Source organism: Macaca mulatta, chromosome 20 (genome assembly GCF_049350105.2).
Source record: "Macaca mulatta isolate MMU2019108-1 chromosome 20, T2T-MMU8v2.0, whole genome shotgun sequence".
Taxonomy (NCBI): Eukaryota; Metazoa; Chordata; class Mammalia; order Primates; family Cercopithecidae; genus Macaca; species Macaca mulatta.
The window spans coordinates 67,765,209-67,790,981 of NC_133425.1; the positions used below are offsets into that span (position 1 = coordinate 67,765,209).

The 25,773-nt window shown below is 49.7% G+C and overlaps 2 protein-coding genes and 1 long non-coding RNA gene across 32 annotated transcripts in view; 2 read left to right on the top strand and 1 right to left on the bottom strand.

The window, feature by feature from the left end:
• Positions 1-3,191: 3,191 nt before the first annotated feature.
• Positions 3,192-22,217, bottom strand: DHX38 (DEAH-box helicase 38). Of its 8 annotated transcripts, none has more exons than XM_077983870.1 (28): positions 22,176-22,217; positions 19,602-19,943; positions 19,072-19,259; positions 18,307-18,411; positions 17,291-17,438; positions 17,039-17,157; positions 16,804-16,880; positions 16,197-16,352; positions 15,489-15,650; positions 14,908-15,015; positions 14,488-14,600; positions 12,890-13,027; positions 12,313-12,499; positions 11,970-12,155; positions 11,475-11,615; positions 10,974-11,084; positions 10,763-10,879; positions 10,487-10,594; positions 9,997-10,109; positions 8,564-8,772; positions 8,313-8,467; positions 7,734-7,889; positions 7,510-7,644; positions 7,191-7,316; positions 6,605-6,700; positions 5,062-5,183; positions 3,567-3,683; positions 3,192-3,471 (listed from the first exon to the last, which is right to left on the bottom strand). In XM_077983870.1, exons 2-27 carry the CDS (start codon positions 19,922-19,924, stop codon positions 3,599-3,601), a joined length of 3,684 nt encoding a protein of 1,227 aa, XP_077839996.1. In that variant the 5' UTR covers positions 19,925-19,943; positions 22,176-22,217; the 3' UTR covers positions 3,192-3,471; positions 3,567-3,598.
• Positions 11,288-13,763, top strand: LOC144337695 (uncharacterized). Its single transcript, XR_013411126.1, has 2 exons — positions 11,288-12,699; positions 13,032-13,763. It is a non-coding gene; the product is annotated as an uncharacterized LOC144337695 (long non-coding RNA).
• Positions 21,610-25,773, top strand: part of TXNL4B (thioredoxin like 4B) — a 62,363-nt gene continuing 58,199 nt past the window's right edge. For 9 of the 23 annotated variants that reach the window (XR_013410887.1, XR_013410885.1, XR_013410884.1 and 6 more), the window contains exons 1-2: positions 22,405-22,695; positions 24,446-24,610. Coding sequence is in view for 17 of the 23 variants with exons in the window: in XM_028840486.2 (XP_028696319.2) it covers positions 24,479-24,610 (132 nt within the window). In the remaining 6 variants the exon portion in view is untranslated. 23 annotated transcript variants of the gene reach the window in all.

Here is a 25,773-nt window from a genome sequence, read left to right on the forward strand (position 1 = left end):
ATGAAAAAAAAATTAGCCGGGCATGGTGGCGGGTGCCTGTAGTCCCAGCTACTAGGGAGGCTGAGGCAGGAGAATGGCGTGAACCTGGGAGGCGGAGCTTTCATTGAGCCGAGATGGCGCCACTGCACTCCAGCCTGGTGACAGAGCAAGACTCCTACTCAAAAAAAAAAAAAAACGAAAAAGAAATCGTTATCAGGTCAGGTGTGGTGACTCACACCTGTAATCCCAGCACTTTGGGAGGCCGAGGCAGGCGGATCACGAGGTCAACAGATCGAGACCATCCTGGCCAACATAGTGAAACCCTGTCTCTACTAAAAATACAAAAGTTAGCTGGGCATGGTGGCGCTCATCTGTAGTCCCAGCTACTTGGGAGGCTGAGGCAGGAGAATCGCTTAAACCCAGGAGGCAGAGGTTGCAGCGAGCCGAGATCAAGCCACTGCACTCCAGCCTGGCAACAGACCAAGACTCCATCTCAAAAAAAAAAGAAATCGTTCTGGACATCCACCTCGGCCAAGAATTTTTGGCTAAGTCAGCAAAAACAATTGCAACAAAAACAAAAATTGGTAGGAGGGACGTAATAAACTAAAGAGCTTCTACACAGCAAAAGAAACTATCAGCAGAATAAACAACCTACAGAGTGGGAGAAAATAGTCACAAACTACACAGCTGACAAAGGCCTAATATCTAGAATCTACAAGGAACTTAAACAAATCAAGCAAAAAACAAATAACCCCATTAAAAATGGGCAAAGGACATGAACAGACACTTCTCAAAAGAAGACATACAACCAGCCAACGAAAATATGAAAAAATGCTCATCATCACTTATCATCAGAGAAATGCAAATCAAAACCACAATGAAATACTATTTCACACCAGTCAGAATGGCTATTACTAAAATGTCAAAAAATAACAGATGCTGGCAAGGCTGGTGAGAAAAGGCAATGCTTATATACTGCTGGTGAGAATGTAAATTAGTTCAGCCACTGTGAAAAAAGGTTTCAAGGTTTCTCAAATAACTTAAAACCGACCTACCATTTGACCCAGCAATCCCATGAGTAGGTGTATACCCAAAGGAAAATAAATCATTCTACCAAAAAGACACATGCACTCACGTGTTCATTGCTGCACTATTCACAATAGCAAAGACATGGAATCAACCTAGGTGCCCAGCAGTGGTGGACTGGATAAAGGAAATGTGGTACGTACACACCATGGGGTACTACGCAGCCATGGAAAAGAATGAAATCATGTCCCTTGCAACAACATGGATGCAGCTGGAGGCCATAATCCTAAGCTAATTCATGCAGGAACAGAAAATCAAATACCACCTCTTCTCACTTATAAGTGGGAGCTAAACATTGAGCACACAGGGACATAAATATAGAAACAATAAACACTGTGGACTACTTGGTTTGGGGGAGTAGAGAGAGGGAAATGGGTTGAAAAAATACCTGTTGGGAATTATGCTCACTACCTGGGTGATGGGAACCATACCCGAAACCTCCACATCACACAGTATACCCATATAACGAACCTGCACATGTACCCTCTGTATCTAAAATAAAAGTTGAAATTTAAAATTTAAAAAAAAGTTACTAATGCAAAAAAAAAATGGGAAGAGGACTTGAGACATTTCTCCAAAGAAGATAAACAAATGGCCAATAATAAGCACATGAAAAGATGCTCAATACCACTAATTATTAGGGAAATGCAAATCAAAACTGCAGTGAGATAGCAGCCATTAGGATGGCTACACTAAAAAAATACAGAAAATAACAAGTGTCGGCCAGACTCAGGAGTCCACTATGGGGCCATGGTGCTAGTTAGAGACCATGCTGTTGTCATAGGTATGCTTTTGTACCTCTAAAAAAAAATCAGTTGCCATCTGAAAAAAAGACAGAATCAGAATATTAAAGCTGGAAGGAACTTTAAGGAAGATCTGAATGGAAAGGGTCAGTAATTTAAAAAACTACTGGAAACACAAGAAGAGACAGAGCCTCGAGCAGAAGCTCCAGTACCGCGGCAGATTCAAGGGGAGCTGCTGCGGGCAGGGGACCCCTCCATTCCTCTTGTAGCGCCCACATGTACCAAGTATCCTTCACCAGGTGTTCCTTGCTTTTAAATAAGAAGGTTGAGTTGGACCCAATGTTTTAATAGCCTCTCTGACCTTTTTATCTAAGGGACTTAGTGAGTTTGTGACCAAGGTCACAGCTTATTAATAACTTAATTGGAACGTCAATGTTTTTCCTACTCCATTGCCTGAGTCTGTAAATAGGTCACACATCAGCCAACTTCTCCTAGTCCTCCAACCTAGGGCCTAGATTAGAAGGCTTCCTAGGCAAAGTGCTGGCAGCCCTCTCTTCACTACGGAGCCCTGAAAAGCCCATTTCCACCTGCATTCCCCCAAGGGGGCTAGAGGTAAGGAGAATGGAGGCAGAGGTGGTAGCTGGTGCTGGCTGGCAAAGCTAGGCCTCTGAGCTCACCCACAAAATTGACTTACATTTTAACATTTATTGAGTTATAACATGGAAATGCAAATCCCAGGAACAGAGGGAGAAAGGGGTCAGAACAGCACGGCAAGCCACACACCACAGGGCTCACGCCGGCACTGGCCTGGTATCAAGGTGCTTCTGAGCCCCAATCCTGTCTGTGACTCAACCCCAACACAGAACCTGCCAACCAGCACACCTGGCAGAAGCCCGGCCCGGAGGAATCACAGCATACAGACCATGGTTAGTGCAAAGGGCCAAACCCCCCAAAAGCCACCTCAGCAGACTTAAGAGACTGCTTAAAAAGAGAAAAGACTAGTGATTCTGGTGTAAGGGTCACCTTTTACATGAAAATGAATAAGCTACATTTTGCACTGTTTTTCAGTCAATGGACAACCGTTACCCTCTGCCATCCAGAGCAATCACATGGACCTCTTTCAAGCAGCCAAACCACGCCGGGGAAGGCTGGGGCGGACTCCTGCGCATCTCCCTCCCATGACCTGGCCATCAAGGCGGACCTGCCATTGCCCCCCAGTCTCAGGAGCAGCTGGGCACCCTCAGAGCTCGGCCTGCCTTGTGCATTAATAAGGGTGGATCCAGGACGACCCATGCAAGGGAAGTCAGGGCAGGCTTCTGCCCCCCTCCCCCACCTTTACTACATGATTTAAGGGGGTGAAGGAAAAAGTCAGACATGCAGTCATGTTTTACAAATAATAAATTTATTTCCAAATCCTGAATTATAACCAAATTACAATTCCCTTTAGGTCTTTTTTGCTGCTTTACACAAGGATTAAAAAAGACACAGCCACAACCAAGTCACACATACGCCAAGCGTCCTGGGTCAGTTTATTTGGATGCAATGGGTCCAGCCACCTCCCGGCAGCATCTCGGATGCTCTGCAGCCTGGCTCCTGCCATATCACACTCCTGCATGGAAGAACTCCACCTCCTCTGCCAGAGTCTAGTCCAGCAGGAACTGCCCTAGGGGGCCGTGATGTGCACAGATGAAAGTCCTCAGATGAAAGGGCTTTGTCCGCAGCCTCAGGGCTCCCGCCAGAGGGCTCAGGACCCAATACCTGCTGCCATCCTCTCTGGGGACAGCCTCAGCTCACAGACCAAAGCGGGCTGGCGTGCGGCGAGGGGTCATAGGCTCCCCTTGCTCTTTCCGGCCTGGAGTGTAGATCTTCGTAGACCTGGAGACACAGCAGGAGGGATCAGGAAACACCGTGCCCTCACCCCCAGCAGGGAGGGCAGGAGGATGCAGAGCCCCAGGACTTACTGTTCCTAACCCATGGTGGGAAGCTCTGGGGCCGAGGGATCTCCTCCCGGGCACATTCCCACTCCCCTGCCGCCCCCATGTTCGACTGGCGATGTAATCAAGGAAGCTCACTCATTCCGAAATGCTTTAGATCAGATTTTAACAACTCCTCCCACAGCCCCTAGGGGAGCTACAAAGGCAGCTTCCCTCCACCTCACTGCCGCCACTCCAACTGCACAGCAGCCTGCCTTTGTCCCCAATGCCTGGGAGGCAACTCTAAACCCTTGGAATTTCCCAAGTGACTGGAGTGTCTGCTATTCATGGGGCCCCTCAGCCCTCTTCTGAGAGATTATGCTAATGAGGTGACTCTTGGTGAGCCCCTTGAGTTTATCCAACAAGATGACTCAAGGCGGGCTGGCCTCTCGGCATGGGGTAGCACGGGTGCTCTGAGCCACGTGCTATCAGCCTCACCTCTGGAGAGGAGAGGGGACTCGAGGCTGAGCGCTACCACGTGACAATGATTCAGTCATTCGTGCCTAAGTACCTGAACCGAACCCCGATGATAAGAACTCCGGACACTGAAGTTCAGGTGAGCTTCCTGGCTGGCGATAACCTGTCATACTGTCATGCATCAGTGTGCCATGTGGGGACGTGTTCCTGAGGACGAACGAGGCTTCACATTTGAGACCCTCCCAGACCTTGTTCTATACATCTCTCCCTTTGGCTGCTTTAATTTGTACCTTTTTGGTATAATAAATCTATAATGGTAAGTACAGCACTCTCCGGAGTTCTGGAAGTCATTCTAGCAAATACTGAACCTGCAGGGGTCCACAGGGATCCCCAGATTTGTCGAGGGTTGGCTGGAAGTGAGGATGGTGTCCACACCTGCAGCTGGTATCTGAAGTGAGGGTGGTCTCACGGAGGACTGTGCCTGCGACCTGTCAAGTCTGGCCTAACTCCGGGGACCAGCACAGACACAGAAGCCCAAGGCGCACTTCTCCCCACTGCACTGTGGTTTCCAACCCTCTTGCTTGTGAGTAAAGCTGTGAGACCCACTCTGCTACTCCAGGCCACCTCAGGCCCTGAATCCCTGCCGATGACTGGGAGTTGCAGGCGTACAGTCGCCCCTTTAAAACTGTTGGGAACTCCTCCCACCTGTCCATGTGACCACCCAATGCACAAGCAACTTCTGTCACCAGTTCGCCTTCACACATGTACCTTCCCATAAATCCTGACCCTGCATCAGGGCCTGGTCTCTGGCAGCCTCCTGGGATGGGTGCCACCCCAGCCAGAGTCCCAAGGCTGGAGCTCACCTGACACTGCCCAGGGGGCTGCGCTTCTCCTGCTCCTGCCGCCGTGCTCGCAGCTGTTCCTCGGCCAGCGCCATCTCCTCCTCCATGGCAGAGGCTTCCTCTTTGGCCCGACGACGGTTCTCCTATCGAAGAGGGACAGACCCGGCTGAGCCTACTGGGGACCACTAAGGAAGGAGGCTTCGTCAGCACCCAAATCCCTGCAACAAACCAGGCGCTGCATCCACCAGCCCAGTGCTCCACATGGCTGCCTGCCCCAGTACCAAAGCTACCTTCTCTTCTACAGCTGAGGCCTGCTTTTTTCATTGACTCAAGATTGACTTAAAACACGGAACAATCAGTCCTAACTCAGTCATCCCCCAGTCCAGGAAGTACTTACATGTCCTTCTTTTTTGAAAAATCAAGTTCACAACTATGCCAGGAAGTACAGAAAAACAGGGAAGATGTTACCTGCTGGCTGGAACTGACAGGCATAAGATGCAGGAGAGCCTGGTGTCGGGAGAATGATGCTACGAAAGGGGTAAGCCGAAGCCCAGCACCATTTTGCAACCCTAAATATAGATCTAGGTGACGGCTATCGACAGACACTAAAACCTCAAGGAGATGGAGGAGCAGTGAAAACCTATCAGGGAAGGGGCAGGCTGCCACCACTGTGGCCCCTCATCCATCCTCCCAACAGCAAAGGTGGGGCCACCAGACCTCACACACCTCCTGAAGGCATCTAAGAGGAGGTTCAGAGCGCCACAGGCAGGCATCCCTGCCACACACAGCTGAGCCACGATCTCATAGAGCGACTGGACTCATCACCAGCTTACAGCAAGTGCATGAAACACAGGCACAGGTTGACACCACTGTGAGCAAGTGATGAGGCAAATACATCATACGGACTATCTGACAGGACAAACAACCTGGCGGCTCCAATACATCAATGTCATGGAAAAAGCGTGGGGTGGAGCCTGTTCTAGAATGAAACAGTTAACACACATAAGCAGTTGCAATGTCTGGATCCTAATTCAAGCCAATCGATCATAAGAAGTTATCTTTGAGACAAACAGAGAAATCCAAATGCGGACTGAAGACTTAGGTGACATTCAGTATTCATTTCTTTATGAGTGATAATGGCGCAGATGCTCTATTTAAAATTTTAAGTCCTTTTAGTCAGAGACACATACTCAAGTATTTATGGATGAATAATATGATATATGAGATAAGCTTTAAAATATTCCAGAAAAAAAATGGGTGTGTGTGGATGGGGGTAGGAATAGTGAAACTGAACAAATGTTGACAATTATAGAGGCACGGCATTGAATTCATGGTGGCCTGTTGTACTGTTTTTCCCACTTTTATGAATATTTGGACTTTTCAATAATGAGTTTTTTGGTTTTTGGAGTGGGTGGTGGGGAATCACAGACCAGCCTGCTAGATCGCAGCCTTTATGTCTGCAGAGAGAAGTAAGTGGGTTGGATGATCACAATTCTGCAATACCCAGTGGAAGGAACATTGACCCCACAAGCAAACAGCACCCTCGCGGAGCACAGAACCTCACCTGCCGTGACTTGCCCGCCTGTTTCACGCTGTAGAACATGGGGCCCAGCTCCGCCAGCCACTCCCCATCCACAGCGGTCACGCACTGCATGTACTCCTGTGGGCAGAAGGGCAGGGAGGCGAGGGTCACAGGAGGGCCAATGTCCCTCCCAGAGTGGTTCCATAATTAGGAGCCACATGGGAAGGGGCCAATCCCTGACTCTGCAAGGCTGAAACAAGGAAGGGAAAAACCCCAGATACTCCCATCCAAACTCCTCCACACCTGAGAAAATGCCCCCTAGTGTCTAAGAGAAAACGCCCAACCTCTCTGAAAATCCTGCTGATGACACCAAGAGGAGTTGCTCATCCCAAGCAGCAAGTGGGGAACGATCCTGCCCGCACAGCTGAGGTCACTGCAGTCTAGAGGTCAACCCTGTGCAGAGCCTCCCCAAGTCCCCAAATGAAAACTAACCTCACACACCCCGCAAAGCAACGCATGTGGCCTTAAGGCTCCCAGGCTAAAAGCTCATGCCAGAAGGCAGTGAAGGGTTTCAAAGCCTGGCCAGACAGGGGGCCTGCGTTATGCAAGTGCCTCGGAAAAGACTCACCTTGGTGGTCATGACCAACTCGTGATACACTATGTAATCCGGGGTGTAGCCCATTCCAAAAAGGGAGCTGGTGGGGTGCAAGTGGCAGGGCATCCCCGTGCGGATGTTCACGTACTCCCCGATTCCCTAGGGAGGAGACACAACAGGCAGCCATGCCAGGAAAACACCACCCATTTGGGCAGCTACCCCATCCCTTAACGCTGTCTTGACACGGCCTTTGGGGGAAGCCCAGCTCTGCAGAACCGCACCAGGAGAAAGGATGACTTTGCCCTCATACAGGTATCAGGCCGGGAGGGGCCCCCTGGGCTCCTGGGCTCACCTTGAGCTTGGCTGCTTGGTGGAAATAGGCAGCACAGATGCACTTCCTGACGATGTCCCAGTCAGTGCCACACGAGGCCAGGCTCATCCGCTGCTGCACCATGATGTCTTTGAGTTGAGCTCGCACCTCCCGGACCTAGGGCAGGACACCGAGATGCCAGGAGGGACCTCCTTCCCTCCTGACCCTCCCCTCATCCCAATATCCTGCTCATCCACCACCCCTACCTTCCGCATGGCCTTAGCATGGATGAAATGATCGTTACACCAGATGGTGGAGTAATTATTGTTCTTCCACTGCAGGTAGACATTCAGGTAGGTCAAATGATCGCTCTCAGGGACAGCGAACTTCTCCCGGATTTGATCACTCTCCTCCTCTCGACCCTAGGAAGGGAAAAAGAACCTTCACTCTAAGTACAGGGGGGTCCAGGCCCACTGAGCACATCCCAGAGGTTCTAACACTACCAACTACCCACACATAGAACTTCAAACATGTCAACAGGTTGCCCTGACAATTTGAGAAAAACAATTTTTACAAAGGTCTATTCTAAAACATGAGGGCGCAAGAGCAACCATACCAGAAGATAAAAAATGCTCTTGCAAATTTCCAAAGCATTTCCTGAGAACCACTGGCCCAGCCCTTCCTTTCCCCTACCCCAACCTGCTTAACCGAGAACAGCAAAATCATTCTTCAGAAACTTTGATTCCGCCCTCTGTTCCATTTCAGTTATACAGAGAGAAGCCATTCCCCTTTCCGACGCTTCCTCGAGCCCTCTGGGGAGAGAGGAGAGCCAGCCGCTGCCCCACCTTGGGCCTGTAGAAGATGGCCGGGACGGAGAGCATGGAGACGATGAGCAAGATCTCGGAACTGCAGCCCATGTCACAGGACACGATGAGCATCTTGGACAGGGCAGGGTCCAGCGGGAACTCCACCATCAGCCGCCCGGTAGAGGTCAGACCACCTAGGAGAGATGAGCAAACCCAGATATTTGATGGGACAGTAGAGAGAAGAGGGAAGTCAAGCGCCAGCACCCATGAGGCTCCTGGGGCCACTTCACCTGTGTTGTCCAGGGCCCCGAGGATCCAGAGCTGATACATGGAGTTGAGCATGTTGTCCTCCGGGGGCGGGTCCATGAAGTGGAACTGCAGCAGGTCCTGCACCCCAAGGGACTTGAGCAGCAGCACCACGTTGGCCAGGTTGGTCCTCTGGATCTCGGGCACTGTGGTGGTCAGGAGCTCATTCTTGTAGGCGCTCTGGGTGTAGAGCCTGCCGGGGAGAAGACCCCATCTTCTCACCACAAGGAAACCCCACGGCAAGCCAGTACAGATGGAATCCCACAGGGAGGGAGGACATTCTCATTTCTTCTCCCCACCCCCTACCTCAGTGAATCACTGACTTCCACCCATTCAAAACTCCAGCCTGCCAATTCAGCCCTTCTGGGGCCTCTTACCTGTTTCATTTCTCCTTTTTTTTCCAGACGAAGTCTGGCTCTATCGCCCAACCTCTGCCTCCCAGGTTCAGGCGATTCTCCTGCCTCTGCCTCCCGAGTAGCTGGGACTACAGGCACCCACCACGACGCCCAGTTGATTTTTGTATTTTTAGTAGAGATGGGGTTTCACCATATTGGCCAGGCTGGTCTTGAACTCCTGACCTTGTGATCTGCCCGCCTCGGCCTCCCAAAGTGCTAGGATTACAGGCATGAGCCACCGCGCCCAGCCATCTGTTTCATTTCTGGAACCAGTGTGCCTGGGACTAGAATCATGGCTGGGTTTTATTTTCTTTATATTTTTCTATAGTCACTAATGCTCTATAGTGAATACATTTTTTTTTTAATTGGAACAAAAAAGGGGCAGAGAGCCAGGCACAGTGGTTCACGCTTCTAATGCCAACACTTTGGGAGGCCAAGACAGGAGAATTGCTTTAAGCCAGAAGTTCACAATACCAGCCTGGGCAATATAGCAAGACCCCATCTCTACAAAATATGAAAAAAATTAGCCAGGTGTGGTGGTGCCTGCCTGCAATCTCAGCCACTTGGGAGGCTGAGGTGGGAGGCTCACTTGAGTGCAAGAGATCAAGGCTGCAGTGAGCCGTGATTGTACCACCACACTTCAGCCTGGGTGACAGAGCAAGACTCTGTCTCTAATTGGAAAAAAAAAAAGAAAGAAAAGAAAACGGGGAAAGAGAACAACAGAAATAAAGAACCAACGGCATCATTTGTCCAGACCTACCCTCTGAAGGGAGGCAGGCTGTAATTACTTGCAAGTCTACGTACATCCATGTAAGTTGGCCTCAGACCTCAGAGCTCCCTGGAAAGCCACTCCTTCCTTCCTCAGTAGCATAGGATGAAAGGACTAACAAGCGGCAGCCCTGCCAGCAGCTTCCAGCCTTGGGGACCAACTCTAGGGCCAGCATCCTGCCCGCCCCCGCCCAGGTTCCATGCTCAGCAACCCCGGCGCTGCCCCGGAAAGCAGGCTAGCACAGGGCTCCTACCTGAAACACTGACCTGGGCCCGTCCTGCCGGCTCGCCCTGACCGCTGATTGGCATTGGCCTGGCTAATGGGATAGATCTGCAGAGCATCCATGCCAATCCTGGGGTTGAAGACCTAGGAGGGGATGGCAAAGAGCTGACAAAGGACAGAGTGAAGGGAAAGTGGAGGTAGGCCTGAGACAAAGGCAAGCCCTGGTTGCTACACATGGCAGAGGAAGAGCTAGGAGCCTCTAGAAATGTTCTCATGAACACCTGAAGAAGTCTTCCCCACAAACACCAGCTCTGTGAGCTCTACTGTTAAATTATCTACCTCATCGAGGTAGACGAGTTAAATGAACCAAGCACAGTGAGTCAACGTGAGCCTCCTACCACCACCACCACTTCCACGCGCTCCCCGCATCCCAGGGCCAGAGCAAGGCCCTGGCTTCCCATCCCGCAGCTCAGTTAGCTTCTGGTGAAGACCCAGGCCCTGCCTCCCATGTCTTCTCTTACCTTTAATTTGCAATAACCAGAATCGATAACAAACATGATGCCATCAACAGTCAGAGACGTCTCGGCAATGTTGGTGGCAACAATGCACTTCCGAACGCCATCTGGAGCCTAGAGCAGGACATACAGGGAGGGAAAAATGAGTCCCTCGAGACAGGAAAGGCTTCACGAGGGGGAAAAGCCCACCTCCTAGCCCACCCCTTGCCAGGACAGTCACATCCCCTCTCGCTTCCTTTAGAGAACTCCAGAAGCCATTCCTGGACATTCCTGCTGTCACACCTTCTGGAAGATTTTGGCCTGGAGGTCAGAAGGCAGCTGAGAGTAGATGGGCAGCACGGCCAGGGCAGGTGCATTCTCCAGTTCCTCCAGATGCTCCACAATTTGGTCTGAGGTCACCTGAGAGCCCAGGGAGAAGCTGTGAGACACTGGAACCCTAACCTTTCATATGCAGGACACACCCACTCATCACAGTCGTGACCAAGGCACGTACCTCAATGTCCTCCTGGCCAGGCATGAAGATAAGGATGTCCCCAGGGGCCCCCGACAGGTGTACCTGCAAGGACTGCTTCACTGCAGCCTCCACGTAATCCTCCTGTGGGGTCTGCAACAGCAGTGGGGACACAGTCAGAGGGAGGTACTAGAAGCGCAGGCCAGGCATCCCTTGGGAGCCCTGTGGCCCAGGCACTGCTCTGGGCTGCAGCCATGGACTTTAAGTGTCACCTCCAGATGGGCCTGACTGCGAGGCCTCCACAAGAAGGCACAGTGCCTCCCTGGGCCCTGTACTTCAGCCCCAAAGAAACAATGAAACGAAACCTCACCCAGAGCAGAGTCCTTGGTCCCCCTGAGCCCCAGAGCTGCAGGCTGCCCCATTTGCCCCATGGTCCCCAAGAAATCTTCTCCAACCCAGTCCCCTACCCACCCTCCAGCCGGCTTCTCATCAAAGAACTGCATGGCACGGAAGGGTCAGTTCGTAACATGGTGGCCTCAATACCTTGCTGAAGAGAATGTCAACAGGGAAGGTACGGCCAGGGATGTGGAAGATGGGGACATTCCCAAAAAAGGCAGCAAACTTCTCTGCATCCATCGTGGCTGATGTGACGATGAGCTTCAGGTCTGAGCGCCGAGCCACCACCTGAGAGAAGAGGCGGCTCAGAGGCCTCCATGGTGGGGACCCTTGGCTCCTGCCCCAGTCCCATCAGCACCACCCCCGAGGAAACAGAAGCCAAAGCTGACGAACAGGCCTATTCGATTCTTACCAATCCTGAAGACTGAAGCAATGGAGCAACTGCCCAGAAAACCCCGAGTCACCCTCAGCAGGGCAAGAACAGCATAAACTACAACCCGAATGTGAACTCTGCAACCAGAGGCCTCAGGAAACTCCGGCCTGCCGGAGAACCCCTCAGCCCACCTGGAGCACCCCACTAGCTACTGGTGGTGCACCGGTCAACACCCCATGCGCAGAGACACCAAACCACACAGCCCTCACCTCCCGGAGCAGCCCGAAGAGCACGTCAGTGTTGAGGGAGCGCTCGTGGGCCTCGTCCATGATGATGGCACTGTAGTGATCCAGGTCGGCTTCCCGGAGGGACTCTCGGAGCAGGATCCCGTCAGTCATGTATTTGATCAAGGTGTTCTCTGAAGTGCAGTCTTCAAAGCGGATGGCATAGCCCACCTGGAGGTCAGAGAGATGGCTCAGACGCCCTGGCCACCGGCTCACCACCAGCACACCCCGTACTGGGGTCCGGGTCTTAGCAGATCACACCCTTTGGCACAAATGGGTGGAGGCTACCAGGGAATAACAACATGACTCAGCCCCCACGCCCACTCACCTCCTCACCAAGGTTTCCCCCCATCTCTTCACTGACTCTCTTGGCCACTGACATGGCAGCTACACGCCGGGGCTGGGTACACCCAATCATCCCGTAGTCCGTGTAACCATCTTCATGCAGGTACTGTGTCAGCTGAGTGGTCTTACCACTCCCTGTCTCCCCAACCACAATCACGATGCTGTTGTCTCTACAAGGACAAGGAGGCAAAGGACTTATCAGCCAAAGTGGAAGGCCAACGCCCAGCCTTCGAGAAGCCTCCGCTACCTCCTATTCCCGTGACTAGCTATCCAGGGAGCATGCCAGTTTAGAAGGGAGAATTTCACTGGGAAAACAGCCTCTTACTGGGATACCACCGGAAACGTCTGGAATATAGTGAGGTTTAAACAGGTGAGCTAAAACAAAATGGTGACATCCCGTTACTTTGTGCAGTGTACCCCAGGCATGAGGTCAGAGGAAAAAATTATTTCCCTTCTCCATTGGGTGCAATGCACAAAAGAAAAAGAGCTCCTGGGTAAACATGGGAGACCAAGGGCACCCCTGATTTGACACTAGATTCTTGGGCCCCGGGTGAAGTTACCTGATAATAGTGAGCAGCTCCTGCTGCACTGCAAAGATGGGCAGGTACTGCCTCTGCTCCAGGATGGACTTCTTCTTTGCAAATTCACTGCTGGCTTCGCTCTTTTTCTTCATGTGATCTGCAAACTTCTGCTCTGTCCTAGGAACACACAGCAGCCTAAAGACCCTGTATGGTGCCCCATGCTGTCCTTCCTGATTGGGTTACTGCCCTTCTTCCTACGCTCAGGAATGAGGACTTCGGCAAGAGTCTGAGACACCAAAGCAGCCAGGGAATCTGAGACAGTTCTCATCGGCCTCAGGACTGAAGCTGCTACGTGAGAATCCATCATCCACAACACACTCAACACCACAGGGTCCAACAGAGCTGAACACGGATCGGAGGAGTTACAGATTACCACGCTAGCAAACCCTCTAACCAAAACCGAGTGAGCAGAAGAGGAGTGGAAATCAATCCCCAGGTCACAAACTTTTAGAAAATACCCTCAGGCAATTTCAGCACAGCACCTAAAGGGCTAAAATAGCCACACAGGCCCTGTGAGGAGGTAAGGGTGCAGAGCACACGACATGGGTCAAACTTCCTCCCTCCTCTTGGCAGGACAGCAGGAAAGCATAGTCTGTATGGCTTTGTTTTCAAACAATTGTGAAAACAGCCCCACTCAACAGTAACCTGCAACCTCTACCGAAAGCTCTCAATGTCTGATATGTGAACACACCCAAGACGCAGAGCACTGTCACTTTCTCAAAGCTGCCTGGCAAAAAGACACCAGTTCGGTGCTCCAAACTGTCCACAGACTCCTCCCCAACCCCTTCCCCAGAGACTTCCTGTCTGATCTGCCGCCCCATGCTCTGCTGAGCTTCCTATTTCTAATTTCACCCAGTCCCTCCTGGTCACCCAATAACTAATACCTAAGGAATTAAGTTAACTAGAGATGAATAAGAGCTGATCAATAGTATCAACCTCTCATCTGGATATTTCACAGAGGAGTAGAGAGAATTATTAACTCAGATGACTGCTCAGTAGAACATGACGGCATTCGAAGGATGAGGATCTTGAGGGGCAGATGAGTCCAGCCACCTACCTGCCCAACGCAGGAATCCCAACTCAGCATCTGCTTAGATGCCTCTATGAACAGAGAAGTCACTGGCCAATAAGAAAACCCTTTCTATTTTGGAACCTCTTTTAAAAGCAGTTCTTATAGTGAACTGAAATCTAAGGGACTAAAACCCAGCGGCCCACAATGAACTCCTGGGAGGCATTTCAGCAGAGTGGCTCTGATATGGGACGGCCTGGGTCTGATCATGACTCCCTCACTGATGAGCTGGGCGACCTCAGACAAGTTACTTAACCTCCCTGGGCCTCCTTTCTCTCACAACACCAGTACCAGAGGAAGCAGTGGGGCAGCAGGAATCACATCTAGGAAAAGTGGAAGACAGTGAAGAGACCAGGATGGAGGGACCGGAGAGAGTGGAAGATGCAGACAGGCATCCTAAGAGTCTCCCACTCAGGAGCCACAAAGTCAATGAGTTCTGCCGCGACTGCTTGCACGGGACCCCCATCTTTGGAACAAGGCTGCTCCGCTGCTGGCACAGGCTGCCCACCTGTAGTCCACCTTCCCGTCCTCCGTCACAGCTTTATCTGGTTCTTCCTCCTTCTTGACGCCCATTATATCTCCCAGTTTGGTCCCAGCCAGTTCCCAGTGTTTGTGCTGAGCCTGAAAAGGAAAAAGGTCAGTCTGTTCCATCCTGCCACATGACTGGGGGCAATGGAAAATCAATCCCAGGGGACAGCAGGCTTCACCCTGCGGGTGGTAAACTCCTCCAGGGCGCTGGTGGCACTGACCACGCATTCCGAGCCTCAAGCCTCCAGCTCTCCCAACACCAGGCCCCGCAGCTGTCATGACTAAGGACTTGATAGAGGGGACTCCTACCTTCTATCTGTGGGCCTAATAAGACTTTTGAAAAGAAGAAAAAAGAAAAAAATACGCATAGACCTCCCAGCCCCGGTGACAAGAAACCAACCTTCTTGCGCTCCTTCTGCTCCCTGTGCTTCCGCACTGTTTGGCTGCCTTTCCGAGCAATGATGGCCAGGTCAGAAGTGGCGTCCTTCACTGGAACCACCGGCTCCGGCTGCAGCGGTGGGTAGAAAGAGCAATGCCCATTAAAATCAGCAGGAGTCCTGCCTGGGAAAGGGACTGCCATACTCTCATGGCACAGGACTATTTTTCCCCTTCTCTTTTTCCTGTCTCCACATCAGGCCTTTTTTTTTTTTATTTTGAGACAGAGTCTCGCTGTCACCCAGGCTGGAGTGCAGTGGTATGATCTCTGCTCGCTGCAGCTTCTGCCTCCCAGGTTCAAGCAATTCTCCAGCCTCAGCCTCCCAAGTAGCTGAAACTACAGGTGCCTGCCACCACGCCCAGCTAATTTTTGTACTTTTGAGACGGGTTTCACTATATTGCCCAGGCTAGTCTTGAACTCCTGGTCACCAATGATCCACCCACCTCAGCCTCCCAAAGTGCGGGGATGACAGGCATGAGTCACTGCACCTGGCCCACATCAGGTCTCTCTGAGCTGTCTTGTCCCTGGCCACAGAGGAGCCTCACCTGCTTGGTGAAGACAATGCGCCCATCCAGAAAGGGAGGCACCAGATTGTGCACCATCAGATGCACCTTGGCTGCATTGTCCTCTTCAAAATCCTCGTCCACCTCCAGCCGATGGACCACCCCACTGGTGAGCATGCGGTTTGTCTCCCAGCGCTCGTTATCCTGTGAGGACACAATGGGAACCATACTCAAATTTCCACCCCAAAGGTCGTCCTGAAAGGTTACGAGGTATCGACACATCAAGTCCTGACAGAAGGCCACTGGTGGCTGCAAAGATGTCACAGGCCTCTACCCACAGCTCCAAAGACAGAAGAGGAACTGATCCCAAATCACCTGCAGGACTTTGTTCTAAGAAGCAGCACCTTTCATCTAAATCAGAACCTCTAGATGGACACATGAATGGTAAGCACCCCTAGCCCACATCAGAGACACAAAGAACACAGACCACAGAGGCAGGTCCCAATGCACCTGCTCCCATCAACAGTACCTCCCCTCAAGGAAGTACTGCAAAAGAGAGAAGTATGAGCCAGGGCTGCCCTTAAGCTACTAAAAGGTTCATCACCCACTCCTCTTCCACCTCCAGAGGATCTGGTCCTCTCGGCAATCAGGGCACAAGCTGTGCTGCCCTCACTTGGGCATAACCTGCTGCTTCCCCACGTGCTCTACTGCCAGCTCTGAATCTGCTCCAACTTCTGCAGGCTGCCTCACCTCATTGATCTGTCTCCGCTGAGCTGAAATGCGCTTCTGCTTCTGTTTATGCAGGTGCTGCTCCCGCCTCCTCACATAGTCCTCAGAGGAGTAGGCCAGTGGGTTGTGGAACTCATCATAGCCCTCGTCCATCATGTACCAATCCCGATCGGCTTGCTGCAGGGCAGGAGGTGAAGCAAGGGAGTGAGGGACAGATCAAGTTTATGCACGAGACATGGCCAACAGAGGAGGGGACGTGTGGTAGGAAGTCACTACTGCAGTGGAGCTACCCTTGTGAGGGGTGCTGGAGAGGCCACCCTGCAGCCACGTGCTGTCTGGAGGAGAACCACAGTGGGAGACTACACAGGACTGGAGGGCAGCCCATCACAACAGCACTTCTTAGAGTTACCACATGGTGGCACCAACACATAACAGAAAAGTTAGGTCAGCCTACTGCAGTGAGTGACAGGGTTCACCCTGCCGCCTATGCCTCTGCAAAGAGACTCCAGGGCATCGGGGCTGAACAGGGCTCAGGTGCACCCTCATCAAAGCCCAGTCCTGCTAGAGGGTCACCCATTTACAGACGGCCACCAGCCTTGATCAGCCCCTCAGAGGTATAAAGTTTTACCCTCTGGTCATCCTCCCACTGCTGCCGCTCCTCCTCCGTGTCAAATGAAATTCCTTCTTCGCCTTCCTCGCGTCTTCCTGGAGGAGCACAGGGAGCAGGTCAGTCCACGCCCTGGCCTATCCCCAGAGGCCCCGGACAGATCTGCAGGGCCACGCAGCTCCAGAAGGGCAGCCCCTGCTCATCCTCGCTAGGGCGAGCAAGCCTGCTCTTCTGCCTCCTGCCCCCCAGGCCTTACCTCGACCTCTGGACAGACGTGGGGTGGACCCCAAGTGTCTTCTGTCATCGGCCCACTCATTGTATTTGTAGGAGGGAGTTGGCAGAGGCGTGTCATCCGAGTACTTGCCCCTCACAGACCTGGGAACAGCAGCACCAGCATCACAAAACTGTCACTGAGCTAAGCCACGTCCTACTGGCCGCCATCTGCTCTCCCTGCCGAGGCTCCTTACCGCCACCCAGCGAAACTGGGCTGCTCTGCCCGGAACATCACCTGTCTCGATCTCGAGTGGACAGCCGATGGCTCCGCTCAGAATCCCGATATGAAGGCGTCGGGGAGGGCGATTCCCACTGGGAGCGCCTTGAGGAGCCATAGCCACTGTCCTCTTCCTCCCAGGTAGACCTCGAAGGGGTGGCTGCATCTGGGTTCACAGAAGACACATCCACAGGAAACATCTCACTTAACCACGACATGGCTCTAGAACCAGTTGCCAAAAGTAAATTCCCCAAATTTACTTCTTTTACTATTTCTAAACCTTGCATGTATCTATAATGGGTAAGATCGGTTTTGACAGTTTTTTAAGATATCTCAATTTTTAGTGGTCCAGGATATATTTTTCTTTTTGTTTTTTTTGTTTTTTTTGAGAGGAAGTCTGGCTCTGTCACCCACGCTGGAGTACAGTGGTGTGATCTTGGTTCACTGCAACGTCAGCCTCCCGGTTCAAGTGATTCTCCTGCCTGAGCCTCCCAAATAGCTGGGATTATAGATGCCCGCCACCACCCCAGGCTAATTTTTGTACTTTCACTAGGAACGGGGTTTCACCATGTTGGCCAGGCTGGTCTCAAACTCCTGACCTCAAGTGATCTGCCTGCCTCAGCCTCCCAAAGTGCTGGGATTACAGGTATGAGCCACTGCACCTGGCCAATGGTCCAGTTTTCATTCTGTGTTTAGGACAACATTTTAAGGGATATTTACTTTATCTCTACAAACACACCCCTCTGGGATATAAATAGTTCTTTTTAATAAACCCTTCTACCTCCAGCTCCCTATTCTTTCCTGCCATTTGGAAAACTGGCCATTCAGCAAACCAGCCTCTCACCTTACAGGAACCATATCCACCCCAAGTGCAGAGCCGTGCCCACCTGACTCAGAACCAACTATCCCAAGATGTTCATGGTGGAATCGGGAATTCTGACTCAATGCCTCAGCAATCTCCCTGAAGACAAGAGTCACTCACTCTGCGTTTTATACACTGGAATCCTCACAAGCCACCAAAACAGTGAGTCTACCTTTAGGTCGATGTCGTGGGCTCTCAGGCTCATTTCTTCTGCTGCTACGCTCTGACCCTCCATCTCGCTCCGATCTGCTGCTGTGCCTACTTCTATCCCGGTCATCTATGAAGAGTCACACAAAGCTTAAAAACATGCACCCCATCCTAAGGTACACCCATCTTCACCCTAGAGAAAGGACATAGGCTGCCCACTCACTCACAGGTGCAACCTGCACTGCTCGAATGTGATCCGTAGACTCCTGAAACTCACCTATGCCCATTCTCCCAAGGGGGAAAAATAGTTACTGCCTAGAAAGTTTCACACCCACAGTAACAGTTATTTTCTAGCAAAAATTCAAAAAATAATAGTACAAGTTTACAGTAAATCTTTTTTTTTAATAGTTATAATTCTATCAGCTATAAAACTTAATACTGAGCAAAGACAGCATTGGATTTTTTTTGTCTAGCTTTGTTCCATAGCACTGTCCTTTCTCTATCACCAATACTATTAGAAACGCTGGTCTCTTGTACATATTTACCCATTATCTCCTTTATCATAATAAAACAAAGACCACACACTCAAGGAGAGCACCTATGTTACAGGCAACAGTTCTTTTCTTAAACTACTATTCCCAATCCCAACAGGGTCAAAACCACTCAGGCGGACATCATGCAAACAGGACTCCCTAACTAATGGGTGTTGCAAAGACTCCTGCAACAAGAAAAAGGCTGACACATTTATTCAAATGCTAATGGACAACAGGAAATGTGCTGGACAGTTTACCTCTGTCCCTCTTGCGGTCATAGTCTCGATCCCGCGATTTCTCCTTCTTCCAATCCTTTTCTTCTTTGGATGAGGCATAGACACCATGTTCGCGCCGCTCCCGCTCTCTCTGCCGACTGCGTTCCCAAAACTCTTCGCTCACACCACCTGGATGGGATGGAGTTTCTACCCGGGCAGATCGATAATGTCTGAAACAGGGAGAGCAACTGGTAAGGGCCCCTCTATAGGAAAAAAACTCTGCCCTAAAACCTTTGGCTGTCCAAACAAGTGATCTCTCCTTTTCCACTTTGTCTCCTTGGGACAGCAGGCTCACATATGGCAACAACCCAAGGCATTTCTAACCTCTACCATCTAGTCTTTAGTCACCTTTGTTTTTCCCCACAAACTCCTACCTACCTTCAATATTACAGAATCAAAATAAAATCATAAAGCTCTAAATCTCCAACAGGAAAACTGAGAGATAAACATGAGATGTTATTTTCCAGCCTCCATTTGCTTCTCTATGGGCTAACCCCTCCTGAGGCCTTTACCTGTCTTTCCGGATATTTCGGCCAGCCTGGTCACCGCCCTCTTCCTCGGCATCCTTCTGGTCATCCTTGCTCTCTTCCCAGTCCTTGTAGGAAGAGATTTTGGACTTCTTCTTGTCCTCCCCATCGTCCTTCTCCTCTCGCTCCCTCCGTTTCAGGGAAGCCAGCAAGTCCAGTCCCAGTAATGAAGGGCGGGGAGCAGGTGCCTTGAAGACATGCTGCTCGCTGGCCGCACTTTTGGTCTTGCAAATAAGACCGCCAACCTGAGAGTCCAGATCAGTGCCTTCCAATCGATGGATGGAGGCATCCTCACTGGTGTCCCCCATCACAGGATCTGGGATTTCTCTGGAAGGAAGGCAAACCATTTGGTACTGGAAAAGGCTCAGCTCTACCATATCCCAGAATAAATGCAGTTATGGTTATATTTAGGTGATTAACCTTTCCCATCTCCCCCTAAGACCAGGACTACTTTTGCTGCCTCTCTACAAGACCTTTCCATCAAGTCACTGACAATCTCCAAAGATCCTCCTATTCTAACCCCCAACAAACACCAAAATAGGTACACACACACACACACCCCATATATTCCTCCCCACCCCCGACAAGGATCCAAGAGGCAATAAAAGGCCTCACTAAGGGATACTTTCTAGAGCCTGATGTCATCTGTAACAGGGGTATAGGGAAAACACCACTAAATTTGAGTCAGAAACCTCAATTAGAAACCAGGCTCTTGATACTTTCTACCTGTATGATGGTAAGTAAATAACTTAATCTTTGTTTAACCATAATTTCATATCTATTAAATGGAAATAATTTTTACTTTATCTAATCCATGAAGCTATTGTGAGAATCAAACAAAAAGTGTATGTGAAACCATAAAGAGTAGCTCTTTATGGAACCATAAGAGTTAACATAAATGTAACTGCTACATTATATTATTTGCTATCTTGCTATATACTGTTGGTCCCTCACCCATTCTTTACATGAGTTCCACCTCCTCCTCTCTTTAAACAACAGGTACAGCAGCACGGAGATGGGGCAGAAGGCTACCATCCATGTTCTCCATACTTCAGTGGCTTTTCTTAGCCTAGCTGCGTTTTACAGAAAACAATTTACTCACAGCAGCCAAAATCAGTTTAATAACAATCCATGTTTACCAAAAATATTTATGAGAAATACTAGGTTAGGAAAAGGTGTTACTGAGAAGTATTTAAGTGGCTACAAGACTTCTGGCACTCAAGTTGGAACAAGCTTCTCTTTACCTCTCACTACACATCTGCCACTCATGAACATATACCAGTTCTGGGTGCTTGGATAATTCCTCTCATTCCAACAAGTTAGCAAAGCAAAGGAGGTGCCACCAGAATCCAGAATTTTTTACCAAACTCTAATTAAATGCACAGCTCTATAGAATACTGCCAAACAGACTGGACACATAATATTAATGCAGAAACAAGAGTTACATTTTGAAAATGCCATCAGGCAGAACAGAAAAAAGAAAGCTGCATATTGGTGACATCTGTACGTATGCGAGGAAATCCACACAAGAAAATAAAGATATACAGGCTCTGCTCAATAGTTGTCTAAACTAGGAAATGTACCCTGGACTGCCATTCTACACAGGTGAGAGAACACTGGATGTGTCGTTGACTGCTGTAGTTCAATGTCTAGCAAAATAAGCGTTTGATCAAGTTTAAAATGAATTAATTTAAACTTATTAAAGGAGAACAGAAACCCAAACATTTCTGGAGACAGCAAAGGAAGATTCCAGCAACACATGACAAGGAGGCAGCCAGACAGGACTTAACTAGCTGCTGAGAAGAACAAATAAGAGCTAAAGAGCAAGATTCTTGAGAAGAATTAATGGCAAAGAAACTACAAGGGGTACGAGAAAGCCAGGGAAGAAAGAACCTAGATTCACGCATTCAACAATTATTCACTGAGGGCGTTCCTGAGCCAATTGCTGTTCTCGGCGACAGCAACAGAGAAGACAAGACAAAAATCCCCGCCCACCTGAAGCTGACATTCTAGTAGAAGAGATCGCCCACCAGACTGCCTGGTATAAATAACACTGTGAGAGAGCAGAGGAAGACACAAGGAGTCCTACTCGGGCTGGGAGACAGTCTGGGGTGGGTTACAGCGGAGGCCTGGGAGAGGGAGCAAGGCCACTCCAGGCAGCATTACTGGATCTCGGCGAGGCCGCTCCAGGCAGCAGGATTTGACCAGAGCAAGGAGAAAGGCCAAAACGGGCAGGACGGGTGCAGCATCCCTGAGGTGAGTAAGGCAAGGTGGGTGACAGGGACGACAGAGGAACTCCCCAAACGGGCCCGGACCTAGGCAGGGAACCAATATCCGCCGCCTGGAGCCGCCATCATTATAGAAGAGCAGGCCAGGAAGGAAGAAGGGACTCTCACCTCACCAAGCGCGACTCTTGGGACCCTTCTGTCCCGGATTTTGGGGCGCCGGCGCTGCCACCCCTCGCTTAGACAGGCTCAAGGAGCCAAAATCCACACCTTGAAAGCGGCCATTATTGTCCCTTAATACCTTGCGCGGCCCCCTCTATCCGCCCAAAGCTACCATAGAGAGCAGTCTGGAACACGCCGATTCCTGGATCCAAGTGTGGAACGGAACGCCAACAGGCTCTCAAGGCCTCCTCTGGGGCTCTGATCAGAGACACTTCCGAGTCTCCTTGTGACCAATCACAGTCTAAAAGACGACATCCCGCCTCTAGTCTGAGGGCAGGAAAAGGAGGGGAAAAAGCTCGACCATCTTTAACACTGGCGGAGGTGACGCCTAGCTTCCGGTCAGAGCCGAGCAAGGTGGGCGGTGACTAGAAGCTCTTCTGTTTATTGGGCTGTTGAGCGGGGGCCGACCGACGACTGGGAGTTTGTTTTCTGTGCTTGTGCGTTTTCTATTCGGCTTCCTTCCCGTTAGCGGGGCCACAAGGGTTGCTAGGCAACAGGTCCTGGGTGACTTGGCCTTAGGGTTCTGCCCGGCTTGGGGCTGATGAAAGGAGCCGTCCGCGCCCGGGCTCTTCCGAGAAGGGGTTGCCGACAGTCACAAAGTGGAAGGGAGGGAGGCGGCGTGGACGAGTAAGGTAAGTGCTACGGTCCCTAGCGCGTGTGGGCCAGGAGCAGCGTAACACAGGTGACTTTAAATACATATATCGGATATTTTGGAAAATAGAGATGCGCGCCCCGCTGTAAATAAAAATCACCCGTGCCTTCATACGCAGAGGTGACCACTAATGGTGTTTGGGGATATTTATTTCCAGTTGTTTTTGTGGAATACATTGTAATAAGGTTTTGTACAAAAGTGAGTTCAAAGTTTTTTTCTTTTTTTGGTGTTTCTGCAGTTGTGGCGCGCGCCTCAGGTTCCAGCTACTCGGGAGGCTGAGGCGGGAGGATTGCTTGAGCCTGGGAAGTTGAAACCAACCTGGGCAACATAGCGAGACACCGTCTCAGGAAAAGAGAGGGAGAGAGGAAAGCAGTGGAGTTATTGGTCAAAGAGTATGTTCCCTTTCTTTCCAGAAAGATTTTGTGCCTGCATTCCTGTAGGGACTCCCTGTGTCTGCCCCTACATTCATACTCTTGCCATTATTGTGTGCCACTGTCTTGTTTAATTTTCGCCAATTCAGTGACTTTGTAAACATATCTTATAATTTACTAGTAAAGCTTAACTTTTCAAATGTATTTACTGTCCATTTGTACCTTTTCTTTTGGACTAGAAAGTTGGTGGCCTGTATTCTAGTCCTTGTCGTTGTAACAGGAAGTGCAACTGTAAGCAAGCTAGTTTGTAAAATGACGGGGTTGGATTAAGCCCCTTGTACCTCAGCATTTTATGATTTGTTTATGGAATTGTAGTTTTCACACACACTCTTAACTGATCTGTTTGCCATGTAATGAGGTGCACCTAGAATCTTTAAGCCAGGTTTTGTAATAATATAATGTACACAATAAACGACTGTTTAAAATGTGTAACAACACATGCAAGAAATAATATGCTGCCATGACAAAGAATATGGATGTGTTCTATATAGAGGTATGGGGCAATTTTCATAGGTTAGGTTTGAAATAATGAAAAGTGCAGAAGAGTAGATAAAGTGTGTGCGCTGAACATCTGCCACTGGTCCCTCCACAGCCATTCTTCATCCTCCTCTAGACTTCTCTGGGATGGGGAGGTTTGCCTGCCTCAACAGGCCCCTGCCCTCTGGTTCCAGTTGAAGTCAGCCAGTGGTTTCACGAGCAGAGGTCGGAGGGAGGGAGGAGAGTGGCTGCAACACTTAACAGCAGGCCACCCTCCTATACACTGTCCTCTCCACTCACCTCTTTTTGCCACACAATTCTTATAACTGCTTCCTCCCATGGCTCCTTCCTCCCATGGCCTAAGGATGGGTATAGCATCCCGGTGTTACTAGCCCCAAAGTAGTGTACTTTACCCTGTTGTTTTTCTACAACTGCCTTAATTAAACTGCTTTCAAATTACCAAAGTTTAGAGTGTCATCGCTTTCTTGCTGAAACATTGATAGAATAGGCTATCTTTTGGGGGGAGAGAGAGGGAGAGAAAAAATGTAGGAACACATATTTGTATTTTTTTGTGAATGCATAACAAAACTCTGAAAAATACATGAGAAACTAATGAAAGCACTTATCTGGCCCGGGGGAGGGAGCAATGAAAAAAGGGTACAAGGAGCAGGGACAAGGAGAGGGAAACTCCACAATATTACCTTTCTATGATGTTTCTTTTATACCATGTGAATGCATTAGCTACTCTGTGGATTAATTTTTTTTAATGAGGGCTCACACACTTAATCTAAACTATCTTTAAACTTTGCACCTTTATTTCAGGAGTGACAGGATTCACATTTGGGTTGTCTCAGGATGAGCTTCCTGCTGCCCAAGCTGACTAGCAAAAAGGAAGTAGACCAGGCGATCAAAAGTACTGCCGAGAAGGTGTTGGTTCTCAGGTTTGGAAGAGATGAAGATCCTGTCTGTCTGCAGCTAGATGATATTGTAAGTGACTGTCTAAGTGGTTTTTATTAATAATCTATATTCTTACTTCAGCATCTGAATAGTACATGAGAGGGAGTAGTCAGGGTTGGGTATATGGCTGCTCATTTAGTTCACTAAGAGCTGATTGTGTGCCTGCTCTGAGCCAAACCCCCAAATCTGTGTGTGCTGAATCTGTCTTGGATGTCCTTACCCACTAGAAGCTGTCAATGTTGTTTCACCAACAAGGCAATGGAAGAGCAAAAAACTATTAACAAGCATCTGTGAACACTATCTTTTCAGTGCTTACAATAGTAAGATAATAGTAGCCCCATTTGCCAGTGGGAGAAAAAATGCCAGAGAGGTCAAGTAACGTCCCACAGGCACAGATCCACTATATTGCAGAGCTGAGATTTGAACTCAGTTTTCTGTAGCTGCAAATAATCTGGTCTCGTGTGCTGCCTCCAGTATGTGCCTGATGCAGAGAGACCTAACCCAAAACTAAGACCTCTTAGCACCATTTCTACTGCTGCCATCCCGTGTAAGAGCTGAGCGTACAAATCCACATTTCCGTGGTTACAATGAGGGTGTGATGTGTTAGCCCTGGGGAAAAAAGGACCAGAGGATTCTACCCTCAGCCGTAGGGAGGAGGAAATACCACAGAAGTCGGTAATGTAGACACTGAAGCCACACTGCCAAAGTTCAAATCCCCGCCCTACTGCTTAGGAGCTGTATGACCTGGGGCAAATTACCTCCCTGTGCCTCAGTTTCCCTATCTATAAAATGAGGACTCTAGTAGCATATACCTTTTAAGAATGTTGTAAGGATTAAATGGGTTAACAAATGTTAAGCACTTAGGACAGTTACCACATAGTAATGTCATATAAGTGTCTGTTACTAATTATTATGATTTTCATTTCTGGGAGGATTGGGAGGAAGGAGACATTAGGGAATTTCAGTATCCATATTACATATTTCTAAGTTGTGTTGTTTTAAATGAGCATGGGTTACTTTTATAAAAACATTCAAAGAAGGAAATTAAAGGAAGAAATAGATTCACAGTTTTCCCCAAGGATTTCTACGGTTAGCTCTTACACAGGATGGCAGCAGTAGAAATGGCCAGAAGAGGTCTTAGTTCTGGGTTAGGTCTCTTTCTGCAATGAATAAACAAGAATACTCCCATGCTG

What these genes read in the sequence shown, in the direction of transcription:
- DHX38 (XM_015126590.3), bottom strand. Translation starts at nt 19,924, where the DNA reads ATGGGGGACACCAGTGAGGATGCCTCCATCCATCGATTGGAAGGCACT. An exon ending in CGAAATATCCGGAAAGACAG is followed by an intron (nt 19,260 to 19,601) that starts GTAAAGGCCTCA and finishes TCCCTGTTTCAG; the next exon opens with ACATTATCGATCTGCCCGGG. An exon ending in ACCAAGCAGCCAAGCTCAAG is followed by an intron (nt 7,317 to 7,509) that starts GTGAGCCCAGGA and finishes TCTCCTCCCTAG; the next exon opens with GGAATCGGGGAGTACGTGAA.